The following is an 11,886-nucleotide window of genomic DNA, read 5'->3' as shown; positions in this document are numbered from 1 at the left end:
GCAAGTTCTTTTTTTGGTTGTTTAAAAATGCCTTCATTCTCCCTAGAGCAAAAACAAACCCATGTACAGATTTTGTAAATTCTATCCCACTAGGAGGTAGAGCCAGTCTGGCCTTCCCTCCGTCTCAAATGTGTCAGAATTTTATTTATTTAGTCAATTTTTAAGCCATGCCCTGCACTATAAAGCCTCAGGGTGTGATCCCATAAAATACTACTGTTTAAAACATTTTTAAAAACATAAAAATAGCTCTGCCGTAAAACCAGATGCCCAGGAACATCATGGCTCAGTGCTCAAATGGCACAGTGTTCTAGGTGGTTCTGTGCTCTGGAGGGCGTGCGGGTGGGTGGCATGGTGCTCCTTGCAGAGACCAGGGACTGCTCAGGGATGGCCTCGGGCTGCATCTCCACACACAGGTTTGAGCCAGGACTAATTTCCTGAGGGGGTGGCCATCCTGGTCAGTGCCTGCCATTGTCTGTGAATGACAGGTCTGAGCATCCCACCAAGAAACACCAACAGATGAGATTGCTATTGGACAGCTTTTTTGTGTTTTCAAAAAAGCGATCATTACCATAAATCGAAAATTTTTGTTTCCAAAACAAACTTCAGGTAGATAGTTTACAATTGTGCACACATGCATGTAAACGTATCTCTGACAATCTTCACAAGAGAATCGCCATTGTGCAGAGAGTGAATATAACTGTAGCCCCAAACAAAGCCTCCTGGTGTTCATTACATCTGCAAGCATGTCTCTGAGAAATGTTCAGCTCCTACGAGGCATTTTAAAACATTAAAAAATCATACAGAGATCAGGTTACTACTTTCCTAGTTCCCTGCTGGAAATCCAGAATCCAAGAGATAAGGGGTGAGGGTGGGGTTTCTCCAAGAGAGCCCATGGGAAGGCACACCTGTCCTGGGATCCTGGCCTCCCAGTCCCTGACCAGTTCAAGGGGGAGCTGACCAACAAGGGGAGAGACTGACCAGGGTGAGGAGACTTGGGGCAGCTTGGGCAGAGTAAGGCAGGGAGGACACCAGATGATATGACCTTCTGAGGTCCAGGAAGCCGCTCTGCTTTTCAGCAATCATTGCCTTCTGCCATCCGCCTCTTGACCATGACCTCAGCCCCTGGCAACCCGGTGCTTTTCAGCTGCATCACAGCATCATCTTATATCCTGCCTTTTCCAGCCCCCGTAGTCAAAATGCCCAGCGTGCCAGAGGGCAGAGAGGGGCCATGGGGACAAGAGTTTCTGGCTCCAAGTCTTTGCCAAGAGCTGGTCCTCTCTGAAATCTGCAGTCAGTAGGTGCATCCGGAGAGCTGGGGGGTTTGGAGTGAGTCCTCAGTCTGTCACTTACTCCTGTGCCACTGGCCGAGGCCCTCAGTCTCGGAGAGTGCTCAGTCTCCCTGTCTGCTCCGAGGCTGACACATCAAACGCACGGGAAGGATCCACATGGGTTCTGTCGTTGAAGAGCACACTAACTTATAGGACCTTTGTGATCTATGGAGTTCTTGTCCACTGTCCCTCTTACACTGTTGTCCACTGGCCCGAGGAAGTGTGGGCAGTGCTGCCGAGGTGACAACAGGGCTGCCTGCCCATGGCCCACCTGGCCCTCAGGGCTCTTCCTGAGTGGCTGCTGCATGTGACTCTGGACAGGGTGCACTCATGGCAGGCCAGATTCAGTCCCACTTGCCATCTTCTGAATCCCGTGGCTGCAGGATGTGGTTCACAGGCGGACCTGGGACTGGCTCCTCTAGGGTCCTAGAAGGAACTGCCAGCCCAGGCAGGTGAGTGACTGAGTCTTAGAAGCTCTGCTGGCACCGGGGTGGGGGTGGGGGCTCTCCCTGAAGAGCACAGGGCCACCAGGTGTTGCTGGGAGGGGTTGATGAGCTCTGTTCCCAGAGAGCAGCCTGCCCATGGCCTGCCGGGAAAGCCAGGAGAAGTCTGCGGCTGAAGCAGGAGCAGCTGTGGGCTGGGCTGGCCTGTGAAGTGGAGCCTGGCGGGGCCCTTTGACTTGGTAAGAGCCGCTGCTTAGAGGCAGAGCTGCCTGCAATAGAGCTGGGGCTGGACCCTTCCTGCCACTCTCAGGGATGGGCAGCTAGGCCCCCGGTCAGTCGTGGTAGATACACAGGAATCAGGAAGTCGGGACTGTGCCCAAGCTACAGTGGCTCCGAATCTGGGAGTCCTGGTTTGTTCTTGAGCTGTCTGTGCTGAGAGTCCCGCGTTTGCAACCTGTGGAGTGATGGGGAGCCACAGCACCAGAGAGCTGTCCCTCCCTGCTCCAGCTTCGGAGCACAAAGCCCTCAGGGCCAAAGCCAGGATGACAGGCCTAGGAGCCAGCCAGTCCTTGTCAACAGAAGAGATAATTCCCGAGAAGGATGTTCTATGACTTGTGAAAAGAGGCAAGATGGTGGTAACTGAGTGATCCTACCCATTATCACTTGGAGGAGTGACAATCCCACACATGGCACGTAGCTGAGATTGTCTGGAACGTGACATGATTGAGTGCACCCTCCCCGAGCTCTATCTCTGGCGCCCTCCGTCACACTCGCCTTCAGGAACACAAACGCTTGGCATCTTCTCCCCGTCACAGGCCGTCTAGAGCTGGGCTCTCGCGTCAGATCCCACCTTCCTCATCATCCTCGAAATTCAGGTTTGGGGCAAACAAATCAAAGGTTCTGGGCCCAGTTTCTTGGTCTGTGAATTGGGAATCCAGGCGGCAGCTCAGGGTAGAGTTGTCATGAAGATTTATGGACGGTGAACAGCAAGGATGTGGCGCAGTGCCCAGTTCATAGTGAGTGCTCAGTAAACCAACCCACGCTGTGAGTGAGCCTGCAGGGCATTTCTACAGGGGAACATGGCAAGCCACCAATGTGCCACACACTAGGAGCGCAATCCCCCAACAGCACATCCTGGAATGCCCTCGACTTTCCCGATAAGACAAAAATTATGAAAATTAATGAGAATCGGCAATGTGGGGTCACCTCCCTGGGAGGTTGGGGTGGGGACAGTGTGTAGAAACCAGGACCAATCTTGGCAGCGTGGAAGTGAAGCCAGAAGAACACAGTGCGCTTCAAGTCCCCGTGCGGAGTTTCTGACTGAGGAATGATCCTGGGACCCGTCTTGCCTGGAGGGCTACAGACCACGAGCTGCGGCCCAGGTGTGCATGCCAGGGGCTTTCTAGAGACCCTGCAAGGCTGCCAACACAGGACAGGAAGAATGGCGAACTTACGCTCTTTTGATAAGGAAGAACTCAATTAGAATCATGAGGTTTTGACAATCGTTTCTCATTATTTTGATGATATCCTCGGAAAAGTATTTGTAACTTGGGCTCCTTGTGCACGTGAACCAATGTACACACTGTGCATGTGTGTGTGTGCGCCTATGTGTGCAGAGGTGTGTCAGGGAAAGAAAATACTGCCAAGCAACATGGAAATTCTCTGCTACTTCTCCCTGCAGAGGACACAGGAATGACGGGCAGGTCCCCTCCTGGACATCTGTCACTGGGTCCTTGAAGATGGCCTCACCAAGGCCACCATGTTCCCAGACGGGTGCTGCGTTCTGGAAAGAACACACTGAGCAGGGACTATGCCAAGTCCTCGTCCTTCTGGGGCTCTCTTTGCACTTTCAGAACCACGTTCCTGATCGCCTCCGCTGTGTTCACATCACTGTCAGACACAGCGATGATCTCAGATACATTTTGTTTTTCTTTCTCACATTTTCACATCTCTGGGATGCAGCTTAGAATAGATGACACACAAGTATTGGGCCATACTTTATTAGGAGTATTTTTTCTTTCTTAGCATGTAATAAAATAACTATGAATCTTACATCAATGGCATCTTATTTTCGATGAAATAAAATCTAGTGCTTAAATGTCCTCCTTCAAATCAAGTCCCTGTTTTATCTGAATGTGCTTATTTCAAAAGGAAACTTTTATCACTGCTTTAAATGGAGAACCAATATTATTTGATATGCTGGTTATATTTTTTCTCCTAGACATTCAATAATCTATAATTTTTACAGTCTGTCTGTATATATTACCAGGGGAACCTGCCCTGGGCCACTGGGCAGAGACAGCTGGGCTTGACTCTGAGGTGAGAGAGAAATGTCATGGGCCCTCAGTGGATGCGTACACATCAGTCATCTAGTAGATGAGGGAGATGGCTGAGAAGATACCAGAGGCAGGTCTCGCTTTATCAGTGTAGGAACAGGAGTGACCGCCACGGAGTGAGAGCCTACCACTCACTCCCAGCTCCTGTCCTTGCCTCCAGTCCAAGGGCAATCTATGTCTCCTTCAAAACACAGCCCTAACCCACCGCCGCTCACCTTTCCCTCCATCATCCGTCTCCTCCAGGCTCTCATGGGCTCTGCCACAGCCCCTGCCTGCTCTCCCACTGCGGAGCTCCTGTGGAGTCCCTGCAACCTACTCTCCCCAAAGCCATCTTCCCACCATCTTCTGTTTCCACCTATTCATTTTTGAGCTTTGTCATTTCTTCTCCCAAGCTCCTCTGTGTTCAAACACTCCCTCCTCACTATCCAGAGGCTCTGCTTCTGATTGATCCGGGAAGTTCTGGGGTGATCAATAATCCTCTTTCATCCTGTGGTATTTAGACTGCAGTATTTAGCTGGGGGATCTGGGCCTTGTGTCACTCGGGTCCTCTTGCTCCATTTCCTTCTGTGTTAGTTTTCTATCACTGTGACAAAACACCTGAGATAAAACTAAAAGAGGACAGGTTTATTTTGGCCTATGGTTGGGAGATTTCAGTCTGTAGGTGCTTGGCTCCATCGCTGTGGACTTGTAGCGAGAAAGACCATCATGGTGGGGAAGGTGGAGAGGAGCAAAGCTGCTTACCTCGTGGCAGTCAGGAAGCAAAAAAATTGGGGGAGGAGGAAGGGGCAAGGGACAAAAGATAGTCCTCAAGGGCACATCCCCAAAGTCTTAGTCCTTTCACCTAGACCCCACCTCTTAATTTCTACCACCCCTCCCCCAATAATCCATTCAGCTATGAATCATCAATGGATTAATCCACTGATGAGATCAGAACTCTCATGACTCAATCTCTTCCCAGAAGCCCCACCTCTGAACACTGCTGCACTAAGAACCCAACACATGAGCCTTTGGGGGGAACATTCTAGATCCAAACTACAGCACATTCCCTAGGAAAATCCAGACCACCTCAACCAGCTCTGGCCTGCCACATATTCCCTCATTCGGCCCAGGTCACGCAGGACACTAAGCCCTGTCTCCCCCAGGGTCTGTGAGTCCTCTGTAGGAAGGTTCCCCTCAGACGTGTGTGCCCAGGTCCTTCTTGACATGCAACATCCTCATGTGCTCCTGGCCTCTTTTCCTCACAGCATCAATTACCATCTCAGTTTTGCTTGTTGGTTTAATTATTTGCAAGTTGCCTCTGTACCCCTGGAATATAAACTTGCTGGACTTGTAGCCATGGTACACTTTATGCTTTGAATATGACTTTTGCTTCTCTGCCATTGCAACTTATTTTTTAAATGGATATGTTTTTTTCTCTTCCGCTCTCCCTGCTCCCTCCTAATCTCTCCCCCATCCCTGATCTCAGGGGAAACAGGATTAACTTTCTTCCCCATCCTAGGCAGATTTATCTGTCCTTGAGTACACACCCACCATAGGAACAAAGTCATCCAGACTTTGGGGATGGTGCTTGTGATCTTTTTCACCAGAAGATCTCAGAAATGACTATCTCCCAAATTAACAAGTGAATTACAACTCCAGCAGAGAACACGGGAAGGTAGCCTTTTAGTCACCTCTTTAACAGCACCCTGTTCCTGCAGATGGGCAGAATCACAGCCTTTGGGACAAGAGTGTCTTGTGTTTCTCCTTTGCTAACAAAGCAATACACCTTTTTTCTTCCTTTTTCTCTAAACTGTGTCCTCGGTATTGGATTGGTATTGGGGACAAGGACTGAGTTTTCAGCAACAGACTCAGGAAAACAAGGATCTCAATGCAAGACAAGGGTCTCGAGTCAAGACACTTGCTTTCCTGGGCCCCTGGACTCCAGCATCCAGAACAGTGTTGGAGACACTGCAGGTACTTGATGAATGTTTGTTGAGACACAAAAGAGTGGCAGGGAGCACCAGAGCACTCCCTTGGGCCCCTGGACTCTCAATGTCTCTTCTAGGATGCGCATGATATCCAAAGGGCCAACACTGCCAACGGGGTTCCAAGTGGAGCTTGGGGTGGTCTCTATGGGCCACCACAGGGACTCAGCTCTCAGGAGGAATAAGATAGAACCATCATGGGGTTTGGAGACTAGTTAAGGGAGCATATAATATGGTTCCATAGGGAAATCATCACATTGGACTCTGAACTTGGGGCCTGTCTCAGATAAGCCTTTCCTTCTCTTTCTGAGCTTCTGGAAGACTCCATGGCTGAAAGCAAGGTCAGGTGGTAGACCTGGTGCCCTCCCCAGCTCCCCCTGATCTTACCTTGGACAGGTGCCAAGGGCTCATACACCACCCGATAGCCCTGCAGGACACCATTGGCTGCCACTGGCTCTCCCCAGGACACGTTGAGCGTGGTGGAGGTTATTTCTGAGAATGCCAAGAAGCTGGGGGCCCCAGGAGCTGGAAGAACAGAGCACAAAGTGACTCCCACTAAAATACCTTTATGGATCGCACGTACGTGTCTGAGCCTCCACAAAGAAGAGAAAATGTTATTAGGTGTTATTTTCAACTCAGTAAAAGTCTAAATGCCACAGGATGAAAAGGAGACTCATTGATCACCTCTGAACTTCCTAGGATCAATCAGCAACACAGACCCTCCCGAGAAGAGCAGAGAAAATGACAGAGTTGAAACACAAAGGAGCTTGAGAGGCGAACTGACAGAGGCTAAAAATGAATAACAGATGGAAACAGAAAATGAAATGCAGACGGTCCACTTCCCATGACTGCTAGCCCAAAGTCCCTGTCCTGCTCTTTTGGGGAGAGGGAGTTCTGCAGTGGACACAGCCTCTCCCCACCTGGCCTCTTCCCACCCGGCCTCTCCCCACCTGGCCTCTCCCCTCTCCTGGGGACCATTCAGGATACCCTTGTGCCTCCATCTGAATCCCCAGACACTGTCGTCTCAGTGGGCCCTCCTGGGCTGACAGTGGAGTTGCTGGCAGACATGGGAGGCCAGGAGTGTGGCCAGGGTGGTGGGGGTTTGCTCACATATCTCTGCCTAGGCTGCACGCAGGTGGACATGTACAGGGCTGGCCCTGCCTGACAGGCTGGGTGGGGGCTTCATCTCCTCCACCAGCACCCTGCTGCTCAGAGGGCCTCCTGGAGCAGCAGATCCCTCTTCCCTCCCATTCTGGGTCCTTCAGTCCCATGACTACCAAGTCCTGGTGTCCCAAGGTAACCCCAGCCTCTACTTTCTGCCCTACAAATCTTTTCATGTCCTTCCATCTCAGATTTCAAAATTGGCCTCCTTGGGTGCTGGATGGGGGCAGAAGGAAGCAGCTCTTGAACTTGGCCATAGTAATCTCACAGGATGTGGGCCTGGGGCCCCTGATTAGGGGTTGATCATTTGGATAGGATGTTAATTGGCTGAACCCACAGAATGTCAGGGAGCCCAAAGCCCTGCATTTTTGTACCCCCAAAGGTTCCCGAATCTCACTTTCCTGGTCTTGGACTTCCTGGGTCTCATTAAGGGTCTCTGAGAAATTTTTGGATCTTAATGTTAGTTCACTATTTCTTGGGGGTATCTTTGATTTCCACCACCAAAAGCCAAGACTCGCTAGGGAAGTGGCCTGCTAGCCATACACTGTACCCTCTGCGTGGGGCGAGGCCTTAAGGACAGCCTTGTCAGCGTGGATTCTGTCTATGCACCTGTGCTGAGAGGCAGCTGCCAAGCTACTCCAGGGGTGCTCTATGGACCCCAAGCCAGGGAGACCTAGACTTGGGGCCTGGCTTTGATGCACGAGAAGCTCGGCCCCAGGGGTCCACACAAAGGAGGTGGCTCCAATGAGAAGTTTCCAGAGGCACTGCCGTGTGGCCTGTAGGTCAGAAATGAGGCTAGACTGAGGGCAAAGCCCTTCCTTCCCCTGCCACCCTCAGGGCTCAGGAGGGAACATGCGTTGCTCCACTATTAACTGTGGCTTAGTGCCACCATGGACCAGGCGAGGCCAGCTACCAGGAACCAAGTCCTGTCTCTTCAAATTCCTGCTACACAAGGTGACACCAGTGACAGGAAAGGCAGAGCAAAGAGCTGTGAAACCAAAGAAAAAGTTGGTTTATTCTGCTTGGGGGTTCCCAGAGCCACCAGGGAAGTGACACAGGTTGGTTATTGAGGCCTGCAGAGAGGAAACGGCCCACTTACCAGCCTGATGGGTGCGCCCCTGCCGAGGGTCACTCTTGGGCCCGTCGCCAGCAGCGTTGAACGCGGAGATGCTGACCATGTACTTGGTGTGGCTGGTCAGGTTCTTCAGCTTCACCGTGGGCTCGGGGAGGAACAGTACCTTCATTTTCTCTGTTTCGTTCCGCCTGTCTGACTCCCAGTAGTAGATCTGTTAGAAAGGACACCGGGAAGGGAGGGCCGTGAGGAAGCTGCATGTAGGATCAGCTCCTGAGGCTGGGCCTGCGTCCTGGGCAGAGTCCTGCAGGATGGGGCATCTTCCCCCAAGGGACCAGGGGTGACTATGGGCAGGTGAAGGTCTCTGGCTGCTGATGACATTGGGCAAAGTTTGGTGTTTCTGAGTTGCTCATCTAGACAGTGAGCGCTGCCTACTCAAACCTTTCAAGATGGGGTCTCAGGGTGGGAGGGGTTCTTCAGTCTCCTGTTGGTGCCTAGATTATAAAGCCTGCCCAGCTGGGGCCTGTACCAGGGCCTCTGTTGGGCCCTTCAGTCTTTTGGAGACAGTCTACCTCCTGCTCCAACCTATGGAAATTATGAGCCCTCAAACTCTACCATGTGACCACACTTTGTTCAAAACTGAGATCTAATTTTTTGATCAATGTGAAAAAATACTTTGGGAATTAAAACACTAAAAAAAAACCACAGGAAGTAGAGCCATGTTGGACTCAGAACTGGGGTAAAGCCCTGTACCTCTCCTGGGTTCCACTTCTTCTCAGCTAGCTTTGATGTGCTCCTAGGTGAACTTGATGCCCAAGCATAAAAGTTTGAATTGGTTGCCAGAATTACTTCCCTAGACAGCTGGCCAGGAACCACTGCCCCAGCCAGTGCCAGCTGGGCTGCCCAAAGACAACACAGGCCAGAAGATCCACCCTGGCTCTGAAGAACTAAGCCTGAGCCAGGCCCTGTGAGCGGTGCACCCTGTGCAAGAGCGGCACAGAGGATGCAGAGGGCAGTGGGAGCCCAGGGCCAGTATCCCACCTTGCACGTGCACAAGTCACGTCTCTGCTGAAGCAGGTCCTGACACGTGAGCACCACTGATTTCTACCTGCAAGACACAGCTGCACATCTGCTTGCAGAGCTGACCAAAGAGGATCCTTCACTCACACAGGCCTGCTAACTTGAGATCAATATCCAAGTTCAATGTCTTTATCATTAAGGAAATGAGAAAACATATTTTGGACATACATAAATAGCACCTTGCCTCCGAGCTCACAGGACTTGCCATTGCCTCATTAATCATTGTAACAGCCCTGCCAGGGAGGAAGGTATTAATTTTCATAAAACACCTACAAGAATCATTTTTAAATGGACATTTAATTGGTCCAATAGGCATCAGGGCAGGCTAAACCATAGAATCTGGTAACTGATCAACTGGGGCTCCAGCAGGCCAGACAAGGAAATTAATTCTAGAGAAGGATGGGGCATTTTCAGGGAACAGAACAGGGGTTTCTTTTTTTTTTCTTCTGAACGGTTTTCACAGCTGTCCAGGGGTCCCAAGCTCTCCTAGCAGATGAGACCTTAGCAGCCAAGAGCTCAAGGTGCCCTGGGCAAACTGACTCTGTGTAACCCACCCCCTGCCCCCGGGGCTCACGTTGGAACAGGATGCTGTCTTTTCTTTTCCTCCATCTCTGAAACATTTAGCTAATGATGACTCGGACCTCATTATGTGGTTCTCAAAGTGAGGTTCCCCACATCCATGCCACCTGGGAACTTGTTAGAAATGAAATGTAATTCTCAGGCCCTGCCCAGACCTACTGAACTGAGGGACTTACTCAATGTCCCATAGTGATTGAGTGTACTGAGGGATGGAGAACCTGCTATTTTGAGGACCCCTCATTTCCTGTCACTGTCAGCGAATCTGCTGGTGGCTCCAGAGTGGGCACAGGAAGAAGTTGGGTTCTCTGGGCAGGCCACAGAGGATGGAGGAGGGACAAACCCAGGCCACCTTTGGATAAGCCAAGGAACCCCCCACCTCGTAGTCACAAAGCAGCAGTAGGCCCACTTCCCACCCCAGGTAGCTCTGATCCCAGGCTGCGGTCCAGCCAGGCCTGTTCCAGATGCTCAAGGCAGCAGCTTCCTGCCTGCTGTGTATCTGCCACTGAGAAAACAGCAGGGCCCAGTGAGCTGAGGGCATAGCCCTGGGGAGGAGCAGAATCCCAGCTGAAGCCCTGGGGCCTCATACCGCCAACAAGTGAGCTGGAAAAAAGAGCCAACCCATGCGTGAGAGCTTGCCTTGTAACCCTGGATGTTCCCATTCTGGCTTTCTGGGGGCGGTGGGTCCCACATGACCTCCAGCTGGCTGGCCGTGAGCGGGGTGACCTGGATGTTCTGCGGGGCCATCGCTGGGGCTGAGGAAAGAATAGCACATGATGGTAACTAGCATGTTCCTTCAGAAGCTGAGCCCCTGCCCACCCCCCAGGACACATGCAAGCCCTAATTCCATGATGGCAGCATGGGAGATTCAGTCGGGACATTGCTCTGGCTTGGGAGACCTGGGGTACAGTCACATCCCAGCTCCAGGCTCCTGCCTCTGAAGTTAGTTCCTAGTCCTTTCATGCCAGGGGATGCTGCAAACCCTTCCAGAAAAACATACTTAAAGGCATAAAGTAACACATACAAAATTACAAAGAAGACTGATCTCACTAAGATAGAGTTACTGAGGATTTGAAAATAAACATAGGATATAGGAATCCATGGGTTCTGGGATAATGCTCAGGAGTGGTTTGATCCCAGTGGCATCTAGAGTGTGGCCAGAGATGCCTATGGCTCTGAGAGCAAGGGAGCCACAGGCACTGCTGACATTCCTCATTGGGGGAAATGCTGATTTTTGAAGAGGTTTTAGGGGAAAAAAAGATATTTGTATTGCCGTTGCAAATACAGGTGGCCCAGTGTGAATGAAGTCTATCCTAGACCAGAAGAGTCTGGACACACAGAGGTGCTCCTCCAGGCCGATGGGACCAGCTTCCTGGGAATGTGGCTCCACATTGCTCTCTGAGGCTCTCGAAATTTGCAAGTTCTAAGCACCAAGTCATTGCCCCTTTCCCCCTCTTTTCCATGGGAGGGTCTCCTTGGGGTACCCCCTCAGTGCACATAGAATGCAGAAGATAAGAACATACCTTATATACAGAGATTTGATAAATTGTGGTATAAAGGTGTAAAATTATGAATGTAATACACTCCTCTATTGTGATGTATGTAAGAAATAATAAAGAAAGAAGGAAAGAAAGAAAGGAAGGAAGGAAGGAAGGAAGGAAGGAAGGAAGGAAGGAAGGAAGGAAGGAAGAAAGAAAAAGATGAGATTTCTATGGGGGACAGCATGGTTGCACCTCTGATGCAACCATTAGGGAGTTGTGAACAATGCACAGAGCACATGCACATTCTGGAACATTCCTAGTCTCTCTATATTTTGCTGGCTTCACACCATTTCTGAATTCCATGCAGAGTACTATCTCCTGATGGTCTGTTCACTGCCTCCTCCTAGGACTTACTCCCTTCTCCCATCTGGGCACTCTGGGTAGG

The 11,886-nt window shown here is 50.9% G+C and overlaps 1 protein-coding gene across 1 annotated transcript in view; it reads right to left on the bottom strand.

The window, feature by feature from the left end:
* Window positions 1–11,886, bottom strand: part of Sdk1 (sidekick cell adhesion molecule 1) — an 866,268-nt gene that overhangs the window by 36,879 nt on the left and 817,503 nt on the right. Inside the window, exons 36-38 of the mRNA XM_076840017.1 lie at window positions 10,600–10,715; window positions 8,332–8,518; window positions 6,459–6,596 (exon numbers count right to left, since the gene is read on the bottom strand). Coding sequence (XP_076696132.1) covers window positions 6,459–6,596; window positions 8,332–8,518; window positions 10,600–10,715 — 441 coding nt within the window. The remainder of the gene's footprint in view (window positions 1–6,458; window positions 6,597–8,331; window positions 8,519–10,599; window positions 10,716–11,886) is intronic.

Source organism: Callospermophilus lateralis, chromosome 19, assembly GCF_048772815.1.
Source record: "Callospermophilus lateralis isolate mCalLat2 chromosome 19, mCalLat2.hap1, whole genome shotgun sequence".
In the NCBI taxonomy this organism is placed as follows: domain Eukaryota; kingdom Metazoa; phylum Chordata; class Mammalia; order Rodentia; family Sciuridae; genus Callospermophilus; species Callospermophilus lateralis.
Note: the sequence above shows the minus strand (reverse complement) of the source record. Positions and strands in the feature narration are given on the sequence as shown.